This window comes from Haliotis cracherodii, unplaced genomic scaffold, assembly GCF_022045235.1.
Source record: "Haliotis cracherodii isolate W230 unplaced genomic scaffold, xgHalCrac1.p SCAF_1, whole genome shotgun sequence".
NCBI classification, from domain to species: domain Eukaryota; kingdom Metazoa; phylum Mollusca; class Gastropoda; order Lepetellida; family Haliotidae; genus Haliotis; species Haliotis cracherodii.
Window position 1 is genome coordinate 56,770,780 of NW_027266264.1, and position 26,672 is coordinate 56,797,451.

General features: G+C 39.0%; 1 protein-coding gene across 4 annotated transcripts in view; it reads right to left on the bottom strand.

Annotated features, from left to right (window-relative positions):
• LOC139479650 (limbic system-associated membrane protein-like) overlaps positions 1-26,672 on the bottom strand; it is a 135,152-nt gene that overhangs the window by 43,920 nt on the left and 64,560 nt on the right. For 3 of the 4 annotated variants that reach the window (XM_071262506.1, XM_071262514.1, XM_071262493.1), the window contains 2 exons: positions 6,221-6,327; positions 2,896-2,910 (listed from right to left, as the gene is read on the bottom strand). In XM_071262506.1, the coding sequence (XP_071118607.1) occupies positions 2,896-2,910; positions 6,221-6,327 (122 nt within the window). The remainder of the gene's footprint in view (positions 1-2,895; positions 2,911-6,220; positions 6,328-26,672) is intronic. The other variant, XM_071262499.1, reaches the window with a different exon arrangement.

The following is a 26,672-nucleotide window of genomic DNA, read 5'->3' on the forward strand; positions in this document are numbered from 1 at the left end:
GATGGCAGAAAAAGACAGGTCTTTCTAATATAGACAGGAAACCCTTCTCAGAGAACACAGCTAAGGACGTCTTGCAGCATGAAGTTCAACACAAGGAATAAAACTGCCTGCTTGTCAATCATTAATTCCATCTTTGAATACACATTTTAAATTATACAAGCATCCTCATGGACTCTAGCTTGTTTATTCCTTGTAGAAAGTAACCCATTTCAAGCACCAATACTTATATTGACGTTTATTGGGACACTTTTCAAAATTAAATAATTTCTATGAGGTCTTTGTAAATTTAATTACTGAGCATTAGGCTATAGGGCTGGTGTCAGACTCTCAACCTGATTGCATCAGCAGAACACATTCATTTCTGCCACTGCAAGTCAAATTATCCAATATGAAATTAAGAAAATTGATCAGAATGAGTGGAAACACCATATGTACTGTAGTGTGTTAATAATCATATTCGAAGGTTCAAATTGTGTTCGGAGGAAGTCGTTTATTTTGAAGGCACACAGATACTATCCATGTTAAATGTTCAATTTATGTAAGTTATGTGTTTTTTAATTTCAAAAAGCCAAAGCCTCCTGGGAAAACTGGATATTAAGAAACGTGTGGAATAAGTACTGATGTACCTTTTGAATGGTCATTTTACTACAACTGAAATTGTCAGTTGTTCATCTGAAGCTGATATATACAACACAAAAGAAGTAAGGGATCATAAATACTTTTGAGGATATTTTTATGAAATTGTGTGCTCAGTTTTCATAACAAAAATATCCCCCAAACACTCATGATCTTTAACTTTACTGAATAGTATTAGTTGTCTGCGGCAATGTGAAGTTTTCAATCACAACCAACCAGATTGCACTATGCTTCATGAATACACACCATCTATAAAGTATGCAAGGAAAGGCAGACATTTTTCAAAATAAAAGTAAAAGCATTTTCTTACATGCCAGTATCAAATCATTCAAAAGGTTTAGGCATTTGATAATGTTGGAAACAATACCTAGTCCTTTATATGAAAGTGTCCTGTTTGTTTGACAAGAACTCTCCCCTCTTCCAGCTCAGAAAAGACACTATATTTAGCAGATCACAAATGTGATTTTAAAAGGTAAGGAAAATTCATTCAATGACAGAGAAATTCAAAGGGCATAAAGAATGGTGGAAAATTGTAATCAAAACCAGGCACCAATGGGTTGCTACAGCTCGCTTGCACTACAAGTCCAACTACAGCCTTGTTTTCTGGGATGTTTTGTTCATACAGTTTATCTTAATATAAAAAAACTAAAATGATGTTTGATGTGTAAATTGTAATGAGTATAAAACTGATTTCTTCATTCTTTCATTCATCGGTGGACAAGAAAGTGAGGCAAGTGTGTTTGACAAATGCAAATGCTTCAACTTAATTCATTGCAATTAAGTTGGTAATTTTTCACAACTTTTTAAAGAATCTAACCCTCACCCTGTAAGTGAACAACCAGCACCAACCTTGCATGAACCATGGTAAGAAGCTGTCATCAGAGCAGCCCTTATAATGCTGTTACCATGTTGGGATGTTACCACCAAACTAGCCCCTGGTCAGGATGTTACCACCAAACTAGCCCCTGGTTAGGATGTTCACCAAACTAGCCCCTAGTAAGAATGTGACCACCAAACTAGCCCCTGGTCAGGATGTTACCACCAAACTAACCCCTAGTAAGGATGTTACCATCTAACTAGCCCCTAGTAAGAATGTTACCATCAAACTAACCCCTAGTAAGAATGTTACCACCAAACTAGCCCCTGGTCAGAATGTGACCACCAAACTAGCCCCTGGTTAGGATGTTCACCAAACTAGCCCCTAGTAAGAATGTGACCACCAAACTAGCCCCTGGTCAGGATGTTACCACCAAACTAACCCCTAGTAAGGATGTTACCATCTAACTAGCCCCTGGTCAGAATGTTACCACCAAACTAGCCCTTAGTAAGAATGTGACCACCAAACTAGCCCCTGGTCAGGATGTTACCATCAAACTAACCCCTAGTAAGGATGTTACCATCTAACTAGCCCCTGGTCAGAATGTTACCACCAAACTAGCCCCTAGTAAAGATGTTACCATCTAACTAGCCCCTGGTTAAAATGTTACCACCAAACTAGCCCCTGGTTAGGATGTTACCACCAAGCTAGCCCCTGATTAGGATGTTACCATCAAACAAGCCCCTGGTTAGGATGTTACCACCAAACTAGCCCCTGATTAGGATGTTACCATCAAACTAGCCCTTAGTTAGGATGTTACCATCAAACTAGCCCCTGGTTAGGATGTTCACCAAACTAGGACCTGGTTAGGATGTTACCATCAAACTAAGACCTGGTAAGGATGTTACCAACAAATTAGCCCCTGGTCTGGATGTTACCATCAAACTAGCCCCTTTTAAGGATGTTACCACCAAACTAGCCCCTAGTTAGGATGTTACCATCAAACTAGCCCCTGGTTAGGATGTTCACCAAACTAGCACCTGGTTAAAGATGTTACCACCAAACTAGGACCTGGTAAGGATGTTACAAACAAACTAGCCCCTGGTCAGGATGTTACCATCAAACTAGCCCCTTTTAAGGATGTTACCACCAAACTAGCCCCTTGTAAGGATGTTACCACCAAACTAGCACCTGGTTAGGATGTTACCACCAAACTAGACCCTGGTTAGGATGTTACCACCAAACGTTTGTCTGGTTAGGATGTTACCACCCAACTAGCCACTGGTTAGGATGTTACCACCAAACTAGCCCCTGGTTAGGATGTTACCACTAAATGTATGTCTGGTTAGGATGTTACCACTAAACGTACGTCTGGTTAGGATGTTAGAAGGATGAAGGCAGATAAGTGTGGAAGCAATGAGTGTCAGTTGAGAAGTACTTACCTGCAGCTTGCCTGTCTGGAAGGGGTAGATCATGAGGCCATTAAGTCATAACACATTTCTACACCATTGTTGTCAAGAGATATCACATCTTCCTTTGACAGGAGACAGCTGAACAATCACAATATCCAGAACAACATATCTCTGATATATATGTGTACTTAAAATGATAATCTATGAAACAAAGTCATCACAAAAAATGTACCTAAAACAAATAATGTGTCAAAGATATCCTGAAAACAAAGAGTCAGTAAAGGAGATATTTCTTCAATGTCATCAATATTCCTGGTGACATTCAGAGCAATATTTATAAGAATAGCTACATGTGTGAGAGGACCTCTTAGAGGACTAAAGGCTACTTTACTGCAGCAATAGTATTGTCAGATGAAACACTATTGCTACACTATTGCTGTCATGGAACATGTATAATTAAAGTACTGTGTCAGGTGAAACACTATTGCTACACTATTGCTGTAGTGGAACATGTATAATAAAAGTATTGTGTCATATGAAACACTATTGCTACACTATTGCTGTAGTGGAACATTACTATCATAAAAGTACTGTGTTAGGTGTAAACACTAAATGCTACAAGTATTATGTTCCCCAAGCAAGGTGAATTTTGCATCAAAACAAATGGAAAGTTTCATAATGGTTCACAGTGCATGTTTTTTCCTTCTGATTGTGACAGATGATACAATAGATAAGTGTAGAGTAACAGCAATGATAACTATTAATATCTTAAGCTGTATTGCTATAAGGCCATGGACAAAATTGTGACTTGTCAATTATTTGACAATCATTAAGCCCAAATGTCTTCACTTCATATCTTATTGAACACCCATAATTATCTCTTGATAACAAATGTCTTCAAAGCATTGGTTTGGTTAATTAAATATTATTTCCTAATTCAGTGGATTTCAGTAAATATTAATTAAGGCATAATGTTGAGGCTGTATAATGGGCGTTAAAAGACTTAAAAGAATTAATCAAAAATAAAATATCAGAAAAACAGATTATTACATACTCTTTAAAATACAATTTTGTAGTATCAAAATAATAACAATGAGTTTCTCGAAGATGTCAGAGCAATTTTGATTTTCCAATGTTGAGAAAGCTTCCAAACCTATCAAGATATGCGAGATAAATTGAGCAATCAAACAGATTTTTTTTCAGAAGGTGGCTGTTTTACAGCCTGGGCAATGTTGTGGAAAGAGGCCATTACTCAACACAGCAGGTTCTGCAGAAACGCTCTACAACGACCTTGATTATTGATGACAAATCACCACATGAAGGACAACAAGTGGTTTGTAGAAATAACACTATTTGTGTTGCACTACGATGTGGGGACCAAGATGGGATTTTTGATACAATCTTCTGTCACAAATATTTCACAATTGTATTGGTTATCCTCAAATATTTGAGAATGCTGTGAGCAAATTTCAATTAAAAAAACCAATTCTTTCACAGGTTCTTCATTTTTGGTGGTTAAGACTACAAAAGATCAACTACAAAGCTGTCATTATTGGGTGCAACTTGTGTGACATTGAATAATAATTTGGTCATCTGACAGAGAGGGTGAGTGAATTCTTGTCACTTTGACTGTAAACTTTCAGTACAGCCATAAAACATATCAGTTATACTACATGAATTGAAAACAAGACCCTTTGGTCCTGACAGCCATGTGAGTCAGGGAGTTAGTATGGTTTTACGCTGCTTTTAGCAATATCCCAGGAAGATGATGGTAGGAGACACCAGAAATGGGCTCTTACACAATGTGGGCCGTCAGCTTGGAGAGCGAACATGTTAACCATTTGGCAAATGTTTTTCCCACCCAAGGGAAGGAACAGCAAGTTCTACAGCTCCTTAATACCTATGTTCCTTCACCCACAAACCATAACCAGGAATGGGTATCACTGACTTGATCTATCCTAAGCTGTCATTTCGCTGGAAATTTGCTGAGTGCAGCGTTAAACAACAAACAATTTTTAATTAAGCCACCATAAAAGTCACTGTGCATATATTTATTTTATGCAACCACCAACTTCCTAAACAAATAAAATACTGAAATAAAATATAATATATGAGAGAAATTGCATCAATGAGTGCATTTAATGCTCTAACTCCCTAAATGAAATATGCCTTTACTGTTGATCCTGTTCGACATGCCAGATTTTCTCATCAATTACCCCATTAGAGACATGTCTCCATTATCACTGATCCTACACAGCTGATTCCACCATTTGTTAATGACATTCTTGCCGGACCGCCATACATCTAGCAAATCAACAAATCAATGCAAAATGTTTCATGTAAATTTGTTTGCAAACCATCATGACACAAAATGGATGAAGATGGCTAAATTACAAACATTTGGGAGTAGAAAAGGACATAAAGAGTAAAATTGCATCTGATTCGTCAACAGAGGACTACCAGCGTCTTTGCACGCCTCTCAAGAGCAACAAATACGCAGAGTGGTGACAGAATCCGTCAGTTTAGTAAGGAAAGCCAATCTCCAGGGTACAGCCTTCAATGGTAAAGCTTCAAAACGAGGAAAGATGGCTGCAGTTGCTTCTTGACAGACCATCCTCCTGACAACTACTGGTCATTTGCAATGTCCTGGGAATCATCACCCCACCCTAATTCATCTCAAATCTGTGGATTGACAACATAACCCTGAAATGCCTTTTTGATGGAGTGGATGTTTCCAAGAAAATGTCTCACAAGTCATCTGTGTTACTGGATTAGAGGAGATTCCTTGCAAGATCCTTCTCACTGACAATAACATTTACATTGACAACACTGACACCTACCATCAGTCTTCAGGAAAACGCTATGAAATACTCTCTGAATATCATGTAGCACCTGACAGGGACTTCGTTTCAAACCATGTATAAGCCTGTGTCAGTTTCCAGTGAATTATTATCGTGGGGAATGATATAACGACATGGTGTTATATTGTTATTCACATTCTCAACATTAATAAAAGAGTTTGTAAAGTTGTAAAGTTTGTCTCAGTTGATTTCTTATTTAATCTTTACAGTGATTTCAGTGATCAAAGGAAACTACATTTTTTTACAAATCAGTTTACTGTCAACAGCTGCGAAGACAACAGCCCTGGAGCTCTGCACTGACAAAGAATTGTGAAGTAAGATGCATGCAATAGCAAGAAACGGTCATGTAATTTCAGTAAACCTGAATAAGAAATTATTTGCCAACTGTTTTATGATCGCTGTAATTGTTGAAATGTGTCTCTTTATTATCAAAAGCAGACCATATAAAGAGCACATCTTTCCTTCCAATTAAGGTTCAATGGTGCCAAGTTTACCTTAAACTCCCCGAGGAAGTCCACGGAGCAGGGTAGAACCGCTGTCTGTCCTGTCACCACTGTCACGTTCTTTGCCACAACATTAAACCGTGGTTCCACACCTTTTGCTGAAAAACAAAATGCATCATATTACTTCAAAGTTATATAGAAGTTTCTACTTACAGGCAAAATCTACATTAATTATAGCACTGTAAGTAAGGCAAGCTTGACCCATTAGGCCACTTAGTAACACAGCCCATTGAACAGGTCTTTTTCAGCAATATTCTAGCAATATTATGGCAGTGGATATCAGAACTATCAAACCAATGAACCAACAGTCTACTGGGGTAAACAGACCTAAAACCCAATGAACCAACAGCCTACTGGGGCAAACAGACCTTGAAACCAATGAACCAACAGTCTACTGGGGCAAACAGACCTTAAAACCAATAAACCAACAGCCTACTGGGGTAAACAGACCTTGAAACCAATGAACCAACAGTCTACTGGGATAGACAGACCATCAAACCAAGAACCAACAGTCTACAGGGGTAAACAGACCTTGAACCCAATGAACCAACACCTTAGTGGGGTAAACAGACCTTGAAACCAACTAACCAACAATCCACTGGGGTAAACAGACCTTGAAACCAAGAACCAACAGTCTACTGGGGTAAACAGACCTTGAAACAAACAAACCAACAATCTACTTGGGTAAATAGACCATCAAAACAATGAGCTAACAGTCAACTGGGGCAAACAAACCTTGAAACCAATAAACCAACAGTCTACTGGGATAGACAGACCATCAATCCAAGAACCAACAGTCTACTGGGGTAAACAAACCTTGAAGCCAATGAACCAAAAGTCTACTGGGGCAAACAGACCTTGAAACCAATAAACCAACAACCTACTGGGGTAAACAGACCTTGAAACCAATGAACCAACAGTCTACTGGGATAGACAGACCATCAAACCAGGAACCAGCAGTCTACTGGGGTAAACAAACCTTGAAGCCAATGAACCAACAGTCTACTGGGATAGACAGACCTTGAAACCAATGAACCAACAGCCTACTGGGATAGACAGACCTTGAAACCAATGAACCAACAGATTACTGGGGTAAACAGACCTTGAAACCAATGAACCAATATTCTACTAGGGTAAACAGACCTTGAAACCAATAAACCAACAGTCTACCGGGGTAAACAGACCTTGAAACCAATGAACCAACAGCCTACTGGGGTAAACAGACCTTGAAACCAATGAACCAACAGTCTACTGGGATAAACAGACCTTGAAACCAATGACCAAACAGCCTACTGGGTTAGACAGACCTTGAAACCAATGAACCAACAGTCTACTGGGGTAAACAGACCTTGAAACCAAGAACCAACAGTCTACTGGGATAGACAGACCATCAAACCAAGAACCAACAGTCTACTGGGGTAAACAGACCTTGAAACCAACGAACCAACAGTCTACTGGGGTAAACAGATCTTGAAACCAATGAACCAACAGTCTACTGGGATAAACAGACCTTGAAACCAATGAACCAACAGTCTACAGGGGCAAACAGACCTTGAAACCAATGAACCAACAGCCTACTGGGATAGACAGACCATCAAACCAAGAACCAACAGTCTACTGGGGTAAACAGACCTAAAACCCAATGAACCAACAGCCTAGTGGGGTAAACAGACCTTGAAACCAATGAACCAAAAGTCTACTGGGGCAAACAGACCTTGAAACCAATAAACCAACAACCTACTGGGGTAAACAGACCTTGAAACCAATGAACCAACAGTCTACTGGGATAGACAGACCATCAAACCAGGAACCAGCAGTCTACTGGAGTAAACAAATCTTGAAGCCAATGATCCAACAGTCTACTGGGATAGACAGACCATCAAACCAGGAACCAGCAGTCTACTGGGGTAAACAAACCTTGAAGCCAATGAACCAACAGTCTACTGGGGTAAACAGAGCTTGAAACCAACTAACCAACAATCCACTGGGGTAAACAGACCTTGAAACCAAGAACCAACAGTCTACTGGGGTAAACAGACCTTGAAACCAAAAAACCAACAGTCTACTTGGGTAAACAGACCTTGAAACCAAGAACCAACAGTCTACTGGGGTAAACAGACCTTGAAACCAAGAACCAACAGTCTACTGGGATAGACAGACCTTGAAACCAACGAACCAACAGTCTACTGGGGTAAACAGATCTTGAAACCAATGAACCAACAGTCTACTGGGATAAACAGACCTTGAAACCAATGAACCAACAGTCTACAGGGGCAAACAGACCTTGAAACCAATGAACCAACAGCCTACTGGGATAGACAGACCATCAAACCAAGAACCAACAGTCTACTGGGGTAAACAGACCTAAAACCCAATGAACCAACAGCCTAGTGGGGTAAACAGACCTTGAAACCAATGAACCAAAAGTCTACTGGGGCAAACAGACCTTGAAACCAATAAACCAACAACCTACTGGGGTAAACAGACCTTGAAACCAATGAACCAACAGTCTACTGGGATAGACAGACCATCAAACCAGGAACCAGCAGTCTACTGGAGTAAACAAATCTTGAAGCCAATGATCCAACAGTCTACTGGGATAGACAGACCATCAAACCAGGAACCAGCAGTCTACTGGGGTAAACAAACCTTGAAGCCAATGAACCAACAGTCTACTGGGGTAAACAGAGCTTGAAACCAACTAACCAACAATCCACTGGGGTAAACAGACCTTGAAACCAAGAACCAACAGTCTACTGGGGTAAACAGACCTTGAAACCAAAAAACCAACAGTCTACTTGGGTAAACAGACCATCAAAACAATGAGCTAACAGTCAACTGGGGCAAACAAACCTTGAAACCAATGAACCAACAGTCTACTGGGATAGACTGACCATCAATCCAAGAACCAACAGGTTACAATGAAACCCATATAACCTTAGATGAGGGGCAGCTTTGGTTACAGGCCACTGACATAGCACATTCACCTAAAACAGTATATCTTCTATCAGATTATAAGCTCTCTGGGGATGTAGATTATGGTATAATATATTCTCGCAGATGGACTGTATCAATAAACACTACCTAAATAGTGTAACTACAGTCCCTACAAGTCACAAGATTAATGTCAATGGCTTATTGGGTACAACTGCAGCTGTTCTGCTGAGAAAGGTTGGTTATTCCCTTCTGACCCAATTTCTCATCCACAACCACCGCTTTTGAAAATTAGCCAGCAATTTAGCACCAGTCAATAACATTAAGGGAATTACACATAACTCAGTGATGTCCTTGCCAAGCAATGTCTGGTATGTGTCTTCATTTCTACTGAACCATGGTGGTCAATTCAGGAGCCACAGTGGTTGTGAGAGGGACATGGTTATTGGAGTACTAAATGATTGTGTTCTGTAGGACATTGCAGTTTCAAGAGGGACATGGCTGTCTTCAGTAGGACATTGCAGTCTCAAGAGGGACATGGCTGTCTTCAGTAGGACATGGCAATGTCTTGAGCGGGACATGGTTGTCTAAGTGGGAAATGGTTGTCCTAAGTGGAAAATGGTTGTCCTAAGTAGGACATGGTTGTCTTGAGTGGGACATGGTTGTCTTGAGTGGGACATGGTTGTCTTGAGTGGGACATGGTTGTCTTGAGTGGGACATGGTTGTCTTGAGTGGGACATGGTTGTCTTGAGTAGGACATGGTTGTCTTGAGTAGGACATGGTTGTCTTGAGTAGGACATGGTTGTCTTGAGTGGGACATGGTTGTCTTGAGTAGGACATGGTTGTCTTGAGTGGGACATGGCTGTCTTGAGTGGGACATGGTTGTCTTGAGTGGGACATGGCTGTCTTGAGTGGGACATGGTTGTCTTGAGTGGGACATGGTTGTCTTGAGTAGGACATGGTTGTCTTCAGTAGGACATGGTTGTCTTGAGTGGGATATGGTTGTCTTGAGTGGGACATGGTTGTCTTGAGTGGGATATGGTTAACTTGAGTGGGACATGGTTGTCTTCAGTAGGACATGGTTGTCTTGAGTAGGACATGGTTGTCTTCAGTAGGATATGGTTGTCTTGAGTGGGACATGGTTGTCTTAAGTAGGACATGGTTGTCTTGTTTGGGATGTAGTTGTCTTGAGTGGGACAGGGTTGTCCTGAGACATCAGGTAAGATGAAATACTATCATCCAGGTCACACATTGTGACAACAATTCTAATTGAAGTCAATATATATGAATGAAGAGGCTATAAAGTACATTGGAAACCATGTGTCTAATTTCGATAAATAATTACAGAAGTTGTACTTCTTGTACCAGTTTGGACTAATGCCGAAAAATAGTGCTAGCCTACTGAGATACCTAGCGCAGGGTAACAAGAACTATCTTTCAATGTCTTCACATGTGTCGTGGCAGGGAGGTTGAACCCCTAAACCTTCTGCTCTCTGGGCGAATGCTCTACCACGAGACCATGGAGAAGATCTTGCAGGAGTTTAATGGAGCTTGTTTCTCATGAGTTCGTCTATAAACATCTGTCAAATGTTAATTAGCATAATAAATACAATTATTAAAGTTATTGGCTGTATCATGGTGAGATGGTAATGGGGTTGTTGTCCTGTGTATAGGAATGCTAAGTAGAGTGATTACAGTACCATATTTTCTAGACCATGGTGTGCACACCTCAAAAGGAAGCAATATTTTGTGGGGAAAATGTTCCAGTCAAAAACTACATCATACTGCCTAATCTGAATGAAATGAAGGTAACAAATTTGGTCAATGAAAATACAATACCTGCCATAAAACAAGACCTGAGATGGTGATTTACCATTTCAATTGTATTTCCTGTTTTTTATATGAAGAGATGAAAAGTGCCATATGTGTATTTGTCTCAGTAACCAGCCTGGAAATAACAATCAGCTGTACACATATTTTCTCACAGATCTGTCAGTGATTCAGTGATACCCAATAACATAACTAAAAAAGAATTTTGATGCAATGATTAGAAGAAATTGTATCTAAAACTACTATTTTACCAGGAATAATATATTCCAATATCGTGTTATTTTAGTTGCACGTTTTGCTATATATATCTAAAACAAAGACAAAGTCATCAAAATCCCCTACAATGGTGAATACTTCTGAATAAACATATGAAAATGGATGCCATGTAAATATTAATCTAAAACATCCCAAACCATCAAAAGGCACAAATTTACAACTGGCCCTATCCATATGCCAAGTTTTGGTAAAAGAATATTGTATGGTTTTCAAGATCTGCTCTGGAATGAATACTACCACCATTTCCAGCCTCATTAAAAGTACCTGCCGAGGTAACTCAAAAAATATTTTTTCTTTTGAAAATCCCAAACTTTGTCAAAAGACACCAGTTTACCACTAGATCTATCTATGTACCAAGTTTGCTGAAGAAATATTGTACGTTTTTCAAAATCTGCCCCCGAAATAACTTCTTGCACTGACGGCTACACAGATTGATTGGGATGTCCATTTAATACCCCCTGCAAAACATGTTGCCGGGGATAATAATAAAAGCCATAAGCATAGCACTTTGGTACAACTGATTCATATTTAATAATTTGTTGATTGCATGTCATTGTACCCAGCTCAGGTTTGGAGCATTTTCGGGGATAAAGTCGACGCCTCATCTGTCTGTCCATCCATCCTTCTGTCTGTCTGTCCGTCTGTAATCATTTCATTTCTGAAACGTAACTCAAAAACTGCTCAATATTTTTCAACAAAACTGGGCAGATGCTGAAGTGGTGCCTTTTGCTATTTGCAGATTTGGGGCATCTAGGGTGTCTTTTCCGGAGCACAAAGGCTGAAGTGGTGCCTTTCGCTATTTAGGAATTTTAAAAAATATATTGTGTTTCCATGGCAACAAGTTTGACTTTGACAGTTCGTAGTGGTGTGTTTGTCCAGACCATATCTCTAAAATTAATAGGTACTCTTTCTTGAAACTGCGCACACAAAGACAAGGTTGTCAACCTGTGCCTTTTACTATTCAGGGATTTTTAGAATTTATATTTTTTCTGTTTCCATGGCAACAAGTTTGATTTTGACTCTGTTTGTAGTGGTGTGTACCTGACATAGAAATACAAAGTTCCAAATCCATGGTATAGTTTTCATAGCTGAATAACTTATAACTCTTGTATACGGACAGACAGATTAGATAGAAATTGCCCATCAAGTGGGACTTAAAGTAACAGGCAGATGATTTGTTCTTCCTAATTTGTTATCTTCTGATGACTCTTGTTCCAGGCTTGGTTATGTACAGGCCACAGTATTATCCCAAGATTATTGCAGACTGCAGCATTAAACAAGGTTCACTCATTCAATGAAAATGAAGTAAACTTTTACCTAATATGTGACCCACCAGGAGAAAAGGGACCTTATGGGTGCTTGGACTAAACTGAGCAGTGATGTCAAAAAAGAAGACATTTAACATCAACTTCCTTCCTTAAAAATCGCCCAGAATGAGGGCTGTACAAAAATATCTTATTTTTCTCTCATTAGTTTGTAATAAAAGATTATTTCACAACATTTCACCATACATGTCTACTTTCAATTATTCAGCCATTATATCTACAAACTGCATTTATTTCATAAACAATTCATACATTTTTACCTTTCTTCCTGAGGTGAGACAATTAACTTTACTAAGAATATTTCAAAGGTAACCCACGATAAAAGGAACAGATCAATCCTTTGAAGATACTAGCTAAGGCTAAGTAACAGGACCTAAACATTGCTGGTATTACACTAAACTCACAGCATAGCTTTCACACCTACTTTGCAACATTACATACACCTAATGATGATAGCTTTCCGAGTTGAACCAAACCACATATCACAAGCGTGCGATAAATCTCATAACAGTGCCATGTGACAATCAGCCATGTTTGTTCTCCTCTCTCTTCAAAGTGTCTGCACCAAATTGCTTTAGTCCCCCCTTGGCATCAATAATGCACTATTTATTGTCCCCAATCTGAATATTTATCACTACACATCTCACACAGGACAGTCGCATGTGATAATTTATATGTCTCTCATACACCAGTATATCACAATTCTGACCACTTCGCCCAAAGTGATTCGACTTTACTGTCCCCCCCATCCATGTTTAGTCAGGCAGGAATTTATGCTGATGACAGATTAGTCTTGGAGAATGGCCACAATGCCAATAAACCACTATGTATTTCCTTACCGATTTGCAAGAATTTAGGAATAAAACCGTAATTGTTAAGTCAAACCTTTAAGAATGTTTACAGATAGGCTGGTCATAAATCGAATATTTACACAAGGCTGAGCTTGCAATGGTTGAATCACCATCGTAGAAGGAGAGCATTTCTCTACCAATCTCAATCAAATACGTATAACCATAACGGCATCTAGTTATGACATGTGTGAGACTAGTTATACTGCATAGTGGAAGTAATCACTCCTCAACTTGAAACTTCTCCTGACCCAAACCATCAATCAATTTAATTGTCCTGTTCTAAACAACAGGTCCCCTAACCTCCTATCTCAGATCAGTGCATGTCAAATTTGACACATTACGCACCAATTTAATGAATTCTCCCTTAACTTTGACCCCTGACCTTTCCCGCATGATTGGTTCTATTTTGCAGCAACGGCCACTTGAAATGTACTCTAAGATCTATCCGTCAAATAACTCGCATCGAACGTGGATCCAATCTCGCAACAAGTACCTCATTTCGATTCCCAAAGATGATAAGTTGCAGGAATTTGACAACTGTAATTTCGATATCATACCGTGTGCTAAACGTAATTAGTATGGGCAATTTCCCGGTGATAGCTTTCGCCAATCCAAGAGGACTACCCAGGATTCATCACAGGACAAAAATCATTACCATCGGCAAAAAACCCTTCTGATGTTGAGATCGATCTTCTTCACCAGATTCTTCTGCAACTTGTAACTTTTCAATTTACTTAATTAACCATTAAAAATTGTGCAATAAAGAGATGTATTCAAAAAGTCAAATGTTTACATAGAGGAAACCAGTTGAACATAATAGTTTTCAGATCAGGGTACACCAAAACGATATCCAACTTATTTAGATGTTCGTGAACATCAACATGCTAAAATAAACATTCATGCAAACTCGATTACACATCCCGCAATCTTGTCAAAAACTCGCTCTAGTGCAAAATCCAATCTTAGAGTACATATGTAATCATGGTAATGTACTCATGAGAACAATATTGTTAAATGCAAATTGTTTTGAGAGTTGGGAGGATAAGGGTTGGGTCAACCATACACAAAGAATTGCTCAACACTTTCAAATGGATTTAGACGTATCTTTATAATTCATCTGTGACAATCTATTTCCCAATTTAATTACACTGTCTGAATATTGTATCTCAGGTTGTAATTTTACACTCTTTAATTTACAATTGGCTGTGTAAGTTAAAATGAAAATAATAATAATAACTTTGATTATCGGATTATTATTAATTTGAAATGGCATCACTATTGCTGGTTAATCAACTTAGCAGGGGAAAAGTGTAAGCAGTAAATGTTTAAAATGAAAGTTATTTCCTTGCAGCAACATATTATCACTTCCATAAAAGAAGAATTTATTTTTACTTTGTCTTACATTTTAAACAGTCGTTCTTTCCTTTTGAGATAAATGGTTCATTTTCTCTTTCCAACCCATTCAAAAAAGAGAATGCTGGCAAGTAAATATTATCATATTATCGGAATCATTTGCATTTCATGTTTGGTTTGAATTTCTTGTCAAGGCAGAATGTCAGGTGAATTTGTGAGTTGGGTTTTACATAACATTTCAGCAATATTCCTGGTTTTAGGTCACTGTTTGTCAGCTGAAAGAAGGAAGCCCATATGGCTCCGTGAAACCACCACACACTGGTATGGCGCCGATAGTCGGAAGGGTCATTATTGTTGTGAATCGGAGAACCTGACCCAAAACCAGTAGACACTTGCAAGGTTGGGGGATGCAACTCTGTACAGCTCTTGTGGAACCAGAGTCACTAGAACCATCCTGCTCCAAGGTATGGTTGAACTGTGGAATAGGTTAAAGCCATAGATCAAGAAAGAGTGAGTGAGTATGGTTTTAAGCTGCTTTTAGCAGTATTCCAGCATATCACGATGGGGGACACCAGAAAATGGCTTCACACATTGTACCCATGTGGGAAATTGAAGCTGGGTATTCAGTGTGACGAACAAATGAATGCTTTAACCACTACCCCACAACCCCCATAGATCAAGATGAAACATTTACTTAATGCTCTTTATCATGCATCATTGCTATCATACATCGATAAGGAACATGCAAATAACATTCATGATACAACCATGTTGACAGTTTCTATTACAAGCATTGTCCTGCTCAAGCCTGTGCTATGTCACATGCCACTGATAACAGATTCACTGTGGACTACAAGCAAAACTATGAAGGACAATATGTTCACGGTTAACTATCATGAATCTGATGACAACACATCACAACATCTATCACAGTTCTGACAACAAAATCATCATCCATTCAACAAGCAGCCTCCATCAGGATCAGGGGTCAACAGGTCAGAGGTCATCCTAGCCAACATGAACCTACTCTTACTGGCAGCCTTCGAAATTCATGTTTTTCCCTTGCTAGCCCAAGTTTCCTACATTATGCTGAGGACTAGTAAAATAACAATGATAGAAGTCCTAATTGACAAGTAGCAGATGAGGGCTAAAATTCTAAACAATTCAGTTTTGTTATAAACTGGAAATGATAAAAACGGAAAATATAAACAAAGTTAACGTTTTTGTCCCGTTCAAGCAAGACTAGTCACAAACATTGATGATCCCCGAATAATGTTTACACTAGTCCTCTGGATTAGTCATTGAAAAAAATAATTTTTAAGGCTGTTGCCAGACTGGGGGTGGCTGGCTTGTGTGAGCGAGTTAGGTTTAACCCAACTTTGAACAGTATCTCACTGATATCACAACATATCACTTTAAAATAGGATGAAAGACCAAGGTGATTTACCGACAGACCAAGGACCTTAATCAGGACAATATGGGATTTGAACACAGGACCACCAGGCCCCTGTGGCTGCACGACACCTACATGGACTGCCACCTGCTACTATCAGTCAGGTTGGAAATACAGGTCAAGGAGCACCATCGACCATGCAGCCCTAATTTGCCATTGTCAGTCAGATTGGAAATACATATCACATCAAAAAATAAATCTAGATATGGCAAATCTCATTTGACTGGTGGTTATAGATATTCCTGAGAGCCAGTGCATGTATCCACCATCCAGGTCCCGAAGGAACCTTCACCATGCCTGTCTGTATGCAATCCGTCTGGGAGGACAGTCAGACCCAACTATCTACGACTCATCAAAATATTGGGAATTAAATGCTTTTCCTCTCCATGGTGTTCAGTATGTAAGGTCCTCAGAGACAAAGTTTTCACCATCAATCCTGAATTTCCATTTAAAGTTCACCACAACAATCTCCCGAGACACAGCTCAAATTTCATTTCTGAGTTTTGGAAGCCTGTGGCAACATAGCAACTCCAATTATGAGAAATACTTTGGCAATATGAATTTTCATGATACTCCATGAAATAATCAAGGTATGTTAAAATGGGAGTTTTTAGTGCTCTATAATGAACCCATTAATGATTTTCAATAGAACCTTGTTTGACGTTGTGATCTTGGGACATGTGATACCATCTGATGACATGGTTGCACAGATCAGGAAGCCAGTACAAACAGTTGGGTCACATTGTAGGTTATCTAAACATCATTAATCTCCATGGCTGGTTACACGTTTCCAAGTGGCATGACTAAGTGAGTGAGTGAATGTTTAACAATGCAGAGGTGATCAAGTGCTCATCTTGCTTACTGTGTGCCAATGCTCTGGGTCTGCTGCTTCTTGGTGCTTTGGGTTTTTTAATGCCACAGTCTGCAATGTTCATGCTCTATCAGTGTTCGAAATCAGAGATTTCTATCTCTATCAGAGATCTCATGTCAGGAACATAGTTTTGATGTTGTAAGATTTCTAATGGCCTACAGAAAATTTAGGTGTCTATTTATTTGTTACAATTACATGCAGTTTTGAAATGAGGGCCTGCAGCTTCTTAAGTCTGTGGGTCCTGATGGCAGCTTGGCAATTCTTTTTATGTCAAACACTGATCTATATCACTTCGACCTGACACTAACTGTTTTGTTTGTTTGTTGTTTAATGTCGCACTCAGCAATACTCCAGCTATATGACAGTGGCCTGTAAACAATCAAGTCTGGACCAGGCAGTCCAGTGATTGACATCATGAGCATCGAACTACGCAATTGGGATACGATGACAGGTATCAACCAAGTCAGCGAGTCTCACCACAATTTTTTATTATGTAACCCCTTTTGTTTCACTACCTTAAATTTGATCAATTAGTTATTCTTAAATTGAAGTTTTGTTTTAAAGCTAAAAATTCAGTATCTAGAACTATATTATAGCCAGCAAATAGCATCACGTGTCATTTTAAAAGCAGCAAGTTAATAACCATCACATCTCACGACTTGAACTCAAGCACGCAGCCATCTCTTTAATGCATGTGCTTCCCTAAATCATGTGACAAGACCAGAACTCCTAACACTATCTTGATCTGATGACAAGCAAGCAAGACATACCACTTCAGTACAGAAGATACTGCAGTAGAGTATATTATCACTGATTTTTTTTCAGTTTGAACGACAAATGCAAATAGTCAGTATGTATGTCGAACATGATACATATACCCATGGGACTGTTAATCAACAGGGTTTGGGTAAATCACGTAAATTATCACGCATGCTAATCAAAATTAATTGCATAATTGTGTTTTTGAGTGCGCATTTTACACAAATACGCAGCTTATCTGAAGCACTGGAGTTAATTGATTGTTCTAAAGCCATGTGTATTGCAATGAACCCAGTTTAGTCTGAAGGTGGGAATGACCAATATTGCAGCCCAACACATCAATGAATATAGCTCTCTTTGTAAAAAATGAAAATAATTAAATCTGACTATACTTTGTTGTGAGGAAATATAAAAACTAATTATTTTAACACAAAGAAGTAAACGACCAAAAGGTCAATTTCAATTAAAAAATCATTCTCTAATGACTTTGAACAGGGACAAAAACAAATGCTAAGAAATCTGTTTTTTTCTGTATCAACACAGTGAAAAAACAATTTACAAAGAATCAATTTTAAACCACAAGAGATATGAACAAACAGGTGGTCACAAACTTGGTGAATAAAAATGTGAAATTTGCAATAAAACATCACCAGATATGATGATTTACCACCTAAATTGTATTTCCTTTCCTGCTAGGTTTTGTTTTATACGCAGAGATGAAGATTACCGTGTGTATTGTCTCGTAAACAAAGCCAGAAATAGCAATCAGTTGTACACAGGGATATCGGGGGGGGGGGGGGGGTCCAGATAAGCAGGGATCCACTGTATATGCATGGTTAACAATGTAGAGGGCTGGCGCCATGTGCGGCTGATAGTACATGTCCTTACTATATGTCTGTGGCAGCAGTGCCTGTCAGAGGTCAAGTGTGCCAAAAAGTATTTACTGAACATGAACTTTTTAATGAAACATTTTAACATAGTTCAACAATGGTCAAAAATCAGTTTCCAATTATCTGTCCCCATAGCTGCTATGACTAGATACAGAAAGTTTCAGGTTCATAAAGCCAAAGCTTTCCGCGATTCCAAAATACACAAACCTAGATAAACAGGTGTATGTGAAGATCAAAGGCAACTATGGTGAAAGCTGGTAAAGAAATTATGCAAAAATATGTAAAAGCTTTTACTGCATACAACATATTTACTCCAATGAGATTTCATTACCCCGGTATGTTACATGCAGAAATTAGTAATGGGCAAAAATGACATTATAATTATGACTGTGGTGGGAAGGCCGGGTAACAGGCTGAAACATCCCCTCACCACTTCTTCCCCAGGGAAATAATGGCCTTGGCCAGATCCTCTTCACCATGCTCAGACCTTCCTCCCACAAACTGAGGTTGGCGAGGTTCAGCCCAGGCCAGATCTTCCTCTCCTTGCTCATACCTTCCTCTCACAAACTGAGGTTGGGGGGGTTCTGCCCAGGCCAGATCTTCCTCACCATGCTCAGACCTAACTCCCACAAACTGAGGTTGGAGGGGTTCAGCCCAGGCCAGATCTTCCTCACCATGCTCAGACCTAACTCCCACAAACTGAGGTTGGAGGGGTTCAGCCCAGGCCAGATCTTCCTTGCCTTGCTCAGACCTAACTACCACAAACTGAGGTTGGAGGGGTTCAGCCCAGGCCAGATCTTCACCCTATCTCCAAACAAGGCCAGCTCTTCCTCATCCTAGTTGCCGCCAAACCTCAGGTAGGCAAATATGATACATTTGCCAGTTGATTAAATACCCAAAACATAACTGTCTGGCAACTGACTAACATTACATATTCCACAGTGGCTTTACCACTACGAATGTGTCGTTTTTAACATTTCTCTGTTTCCAGGATCAACTTATGATGCAGCATTGGGGTCTCCATTAGGAGACAGAGGACTGGAGACCTGCAAATGGCTAACAAAGCAAATTAAACATATTGGAACAATGTATAAATGTTCAATTCAGGTTTGGATTCTTTTCCATCTTGTTCTACAAATAAGATTAAAACTAGAGATGTACAAAAACAGAATCATACCCTTCACCAACGTTTCTTCAAAGCCCCCAAAGGTCATCACATTCTACCATGCACTTCTATTCTGAGAAAATTGATTTTCACAATCACATCTCCATACTGCAGCAAAAAGGCAGCACTACTTTAAATCAGAAAGTATGTTCCATGCTAATACCATCATCATTAGAAAGTTTTAGGCACTTTCTGTCCACAAGTCATCTGCTATGATGATGTCACTTCCTATTAGGGTTGCCATGGGTTACTCGGGTACAAGGGTCATGTGGGTCCTGAGACATGATCCTGGTTAGTCCTGTGATATATTGTGTAATGATGATAACAGTCAAATGCCACCGTTACACAAGTCACTAAATGGTTTCGGATTTCTTTCTGACATAGATGCACACATTCTTCCTGACTCTCATTTGTTTGAGTAATGATGAAGCTTCTGTCAACTTCAAGGTTTGCATGATCAGATCGTTTTATACATGTTTTTAAGCAGCTTTTGCCAGGAGTAAAGTAAAGTAGTAAATTTGGACTCATCCCAACCCTATTTTCTATTCATGAACACTTCCACAACTGTATGTGTGTGTATAAATTAAACAAATACTGGTGTGACATCATCAGCTGTTAACAAATATACCTATCTCAATGAAATAAAAATTGCATGTAAAAGAAACTTACAAACGTCATAATGACTCCAACCTTGTGACCTCCACTGACAAAGAACCTGATCTTACTCAGGATAACCGCATAAAAAACAACCAAGACTCAACATTGTCAAAGTAGATTCTAACCCCACATTAGTAGCTCAGTTGTCAAGGATGCAGCAAGTTAATGTGCGTATGAGTTATGTCCCTTTGCTAGGCTAGAATATGTTGGTTTCGGTTTCACACCTCAGGGATTCACCAAAGACGTAAATATCTCCGATGGGTGTCACAAGCACAGATATCACGGAAACACTGTTCCAAGCTGCCTGAAACCCAACTTGTTTACTCACTCCAACATTTGCAATCTTTAAAAATACAAAATATTCTGAGCAATATCACCATTTCTGATTAATTATGCCAGTTAAAAAAAGGTTTTTTTAAAGATCTAAGCTTGAGTTAACAATCTTTCCTGAATGTGAGAAGAATGTGGAATCTCATGATTCAAATCTAATCTCTTCCACAAGTATAGCCATTATCATCTTTGAAGATATCAATTATTCAGATCAAACTTGCACCTTTTTCTCCCATTTACACACAAAAATTCATATCAAATGCATGTTTTTGAAATGATTTAAAAAAGTGATAACCATTTGCAATCAGTTCATTTCTAAATATTTATTTGCCAGCCTTTTCTTATAAAGTGTGAAATGAAACAAAGCTACCATCACAGCACTGTTGATATGAACTAGTTACCAAACTTTCGGACAAAAATCCAAAGATCCTTCTTATGCAGGTTAATTTCAAATGTAAGTTTAATGAAGCGTCAGCAAACTTTGCCACACTTGTTGTCAGCCGAGCTGGAGTTTCCTGCCGAGGGCTCTACAGCAAATCTCACTTGTGATTAGCCCATGAGCCCACATCAAAGCTTGTCAACAGAGCCAGTTTCCATACTACCCCCCCCCCACTTCAAGATGCTTCCTTTAACCCTCGCATCCAATCAATAACCAAGCGACAAGCACTAAAAGTGAACAATTCTGATATTTCTTCTTGAGACATCAGCAAACTTCACGCACCGTGCTTGCTGAAAGCTCTTAAGTTTATTTCAAATGAAATTACCACTGTTTGTTCTGCGAGCCCCGAGTCTTGTTCCCATAATGCATCACTACCTCCAGTGCCTGTGGACATATCCCCATCCAAGAAGATTCACCAACTAACGGTGCTAATTATTACATCTATTTGTAACATCCTTCAAAATACGCTCCAAGCTACATCTCAAAATCATAACTTAATTGTGTTTTTTCAGTGTAACGATTACCCTTCTTGTTTGGCATAAAAAGACACGTTTGCAAACATCTGTTTGATTCATACCATCTTGCTAGATGCCTAATACCATTTGCTGTGAGGGTGACATTACGGAAACATGTTTCATAGAAATCTTGATAAGAGCAGCTTGGCATTGATTTCCATACAATAAAACATGGCAAATCATAACATGAGTATTTGGCAGCAGAGAACGACCCTGGAATGTCTTTTGTGGGCGACGACTCGGAAGGATTCTATTACCCCCAAACCTCATATGGGGCAATCAATAAGAAATCTTCGATCAATTTCAAAGATATCATACATAATTACGATTTGTCCCTATCAAACTTGAAAAATTTCGACCAATAAAGATCGGCCATGAAAATGCTTGCCAACCAATCAAATTGATTGATGGCTCTTGCAGAAATCTAGGCCCGAAAGGAACTAAATGGTGGAACTAAATTGTGGAACTAAATAGAAGTGGAGAAGGAACCTGGGAAGCCTTACACATCCCATGCCTGGCAAACTATTAGAATATAACAAATAGATTTCTAATTGGTACAGGACAATATCACAGGTTTCTCGCTCTCAATGAAAATGGTGAACCACTCCTTGTGCTGCAATAAGACTATATTTAGATGTAATTTTGTCGGTTGATGGACAGAATCTAATTTGAAGGTGATTCGGTTAAGCAGAAGCACCCCTATGGAAATTAGGTCTGAATAAAACTCGTTCCCTTTTTGAAGACGGAAAATTGGATCATGAGGCCCCATGAAAGGCAGTGTGATTGAGTGATTTGTTGAAATGAATTGATGCACAGAACAAATCATAACATATTCACTTTACACTAATGTATGTCGTAAGACTCCGAGCATCAGGGTCATATTACAGAGAAAACTTATTCAATTATGAAATATTCAGTAGATACGCAAATTGAAGTTGAATTTCATCACTCTAGCAATCATTGTGGAGACAGTTGATGTAATGTGGGCTCTGAATTGAAATCAGCAATACAGTCATCGTCATGAGATACCAGGTGATAAGTTTCAGAAAGTAGCCCTGGAATAACTTCAACTAGATTCGCAAGTACTTGCACAAACTTATCTTGGATATACAAATGACTAATGATTCCTGATGGCCAAGAAATAAAGTCTGTACCATCAATAATTCAGCTGAGAATTGGTCTCCAAGCAATATTAGTGAACGAATAAAACATCATATATACCAAAACACTACCATTTTCCGTGTAACGAGGATACAGAGACAACTGATTTATCTGGTAACCATCTCTCCCAAATTCCTCCTAGATCAGTCTCCTCATCAACTTTACAACTCTGTAGCATTCAACCAATAACAGTTTCTTAGACAAACTATAACCATTGAATTATTGATATTAATGACGACTAGGATATTTCTTAATGTTTTCTCATTCTTATATAGAATGGCATCCAGTTACCTGATGGGGCTTCTTGTGATTCCAGGTCGATGGGAAAATCAATCCTTACACACCATGCAAATGCTGGCTGAACCAAGTCAAAATGAACTATGTCTAATTTGAAATTTGACCATTTTTATAAAAAAAAAATCAAGAAACAACCTAAAGCTGAGGAATATTTTGTTGAGGGACCAACCATTTGATATTATGGGGGAGGCCCAGAAAAGGCTTGAAAAAATTATGCTTCAGACTGTTGCCATGAAAAAAACATTTCTGCAAGATGGTTTAAAAAAAATAATATATAATAAGGCTCATAGTTTTAATTTATCAAATATCTGGTTTTGCAGCTGTAGTTGAAAAAATATCCATTCTTTGTACAAAATCCCAGCGTGAATGTCTATGTGATTCTATTTTGTTGAAGTTATGCGACTGGGCCACACAATTCAAGGGCATAGTGACCGACAAAAAGCAAATAATGTAAACTACTTGGTTTTTGTCATCCAGCATGGGCATTCTAGGGTTGAAAAGGTCCCCAGTCCTGACTTTGTGAGACTTGCATCAGAATGCATTTTTATATATATATATATTCTCGATATCACCTGCAACGAACCTGTTCTCCACATGTCATCATCAGTCATGATGGACAGAACATATAAAATTTCATGATACACTACAGAATACACATAATTTTGAATGATTTCCCAAACATCATGAAAATATCCTCCTTGTATCACCAAGGCTTTTACAAAATGTCCTACAGAAGAATACTGGTAAAAACAATGGTAACTACAATTATCCTACTGCAGCAATACAGTGGCTCATGAAACGAGAGAGAGGAGATGCACATCACATTAAGAGTTTCTGAATGGAAGCAGCATTAAAGGCTATCAATGCCTGCTTATGACAATTTCTTCCTCATATTCTTCTTCCTCACCCTGCGGCCAGATCCAGGAAGCAGCTTCCTTCCATCCTACCTGGGATGAGTAGTCATCAACGGTATTTAAATCAAAGTCTTGCCAAACTATCCGCATACTGGCCTCACATCAAACAGTGCACTTCAAAGACTTGTTATTAATGCATGCAAGCTGTCAGCGCATGTCTGTGATGGCATTTTGTAGTTAAATCATCCCCTCACATCTGAGGCATCACCACCCACCTGTCAAAGACGACCAAATCTAGTTAGCATCGGCACACTACAAATGTCGATCATTTATGGAAATGAACACTGTAAGTATATTTCAATGACATCAAAGAAAATTGTTGTTGTGTTGATGACATGGCATGTAGAGACTAATGCATAGTCCTGGTTGTAGTGTCAGGGTTGGTGGGAGGGAATCAAATCCACGGAGGACATGATGAACATTATATCCTTCACAGTACATAAAATTCTGTATAATTGAAGATTAAACTGAAGATTATTTTAACAGCAGGTATGGTCTGCACATACAATGTATTATTATTCTGATGTAATGTCATGGATTTAGAACAATGTGAACATTTGACATCAGTAATATTTGGAAAAACAACAACAGTTTCCCATTTTATATAAAAACAAGACAAAAAGTGAGGAGGGCTAGTTAATACCATGACTACAAGGCCAACATATTTCTAAGTTCAAAGCATGAAAGAAGCAATATTTTCTCAGAAAATACACTTATTGAAATCAAACTTTGCACTGCACCTCTCCTATTGGTATAGAAACTGTACTCCTAATTGGAAAAGAATCCATGAAGCAGTTTTCAAGTTACAGGTTGCACAAATGTTGTAGTAAAGAAATTCTAAGTTCACAAGAAAAACATCACTTTTTTCAGGGAATATACATATCAAATCCAAACTTTGCATTGCACCTCTTCTATTAGTATGGAAACCATTCCTTAAATCTAAAAATAATCCATACAGTAGTTTTCAAGTTAGAGGCCCACAAATGTTAAAATAAGAAAATTCTAAGTAAAAACTGATAAAAAGCTGTATTTCTTCAGAAAATCCAAATATTGAAATCAAATTTCCCATTGCACCTCTGCTTTCAATATAAAAAGTGTTCACAAAGTTTGCAAAGAATTTTTGCAGTACTTTTTAAGTTGTAGGTCACACACAAAAAATGTTCTTGAAGAATGGTTGGACGGATGAAATTCCTTGTTATAACTATTATTCTATATATTCACGTCCTTTTAGGTTGGTAATAATAATAGGTATACTAAGAGTGAGTGAGTGAGTGAGTGAGTGAGTGAGTGAGTGAGTGAGTGAGTGAGTGAATGGGCTTTGTCTAACGCCAATACTCTAGTCAAACGTATTACTGCCGACAGTAAAAACATGTAGTCTGGACCAGACAAGTGACTGAAAACATAGGCAATGATTCACACCATCGGGGCACAATGACATGCAAATCAGCCACTAAGTGTGACCACACAATCTTGTTTAGTCATCTCTAATGACAAGCATATGACTCTTCCTCCGAATCCTCATGGGGCATCAAAAAAGACTGCAGTCATGCAGTTGTACTCTGAAATAATGTATCTTGAAAATATCAGATCGAGGCTATGTATCATTTCAGTCCTATTAGAATGCTTAAAGTACAAGCCTCCTCAATGTCTCAGTCGATAGGGATCATTTTCAGGATTGAAGCGATTCTTCATGGATGAGAAATAAAACATTTTCTCAATACATACAGGAGATATTGATACATCTACCTTGGCAAGAGGGAACTGATGAGTATAAATTGCTAGGTTTGGTAGCTTGGGTTGACTGATGGATGAGTGTCTGATAGGCAATATGATAAAGTGAGAGTACAGTTACATTGAGGACATTAGTGGTGATTATTCACATGGGTGAAGCCAGGAGAGAGGTCCTGGAGGGATAACAAGATGGAAGAGGGTCCTCTGGGTGCAGTGCTGAAGAAGTACAGCAGGCAGGCACCTACAGTAGGTCATCCAACAGCACTGGTGTAGAACAGGAGACACCTACAGTAGGTCATCCAGTAGTGCTGGTGTAGTACAGGAGACACCTACAGTAGGTCATCCAGTAGTGCTGGTGTAGTACAGGAGACACCTACAGTAGGTCATCCAGTAGTGCTGGTGTAGTACAAGAGACACCTTCAGCAGGTCATCCAGCAGCACTGGTGTAGTACAAGAGACACCTACAGCAGGTCACCCAGCAGCACTAGTGTAGTACAAGAGACACCTTCAGCAGGTCATCCAGCAGCACTAGTGTAGTACAGGAGACACCTACAGTAGGTCACCCAGCAGCACTAGTGTAGTACAAGAGACACCTTCAGCAGGTCACCCAGCAGCACTAGTGTAGTACAGGAGACACCTACAGTAGGTCACCCAGCAGCACTAGTGTAGTACAGGAGACACCTACAGTAGGT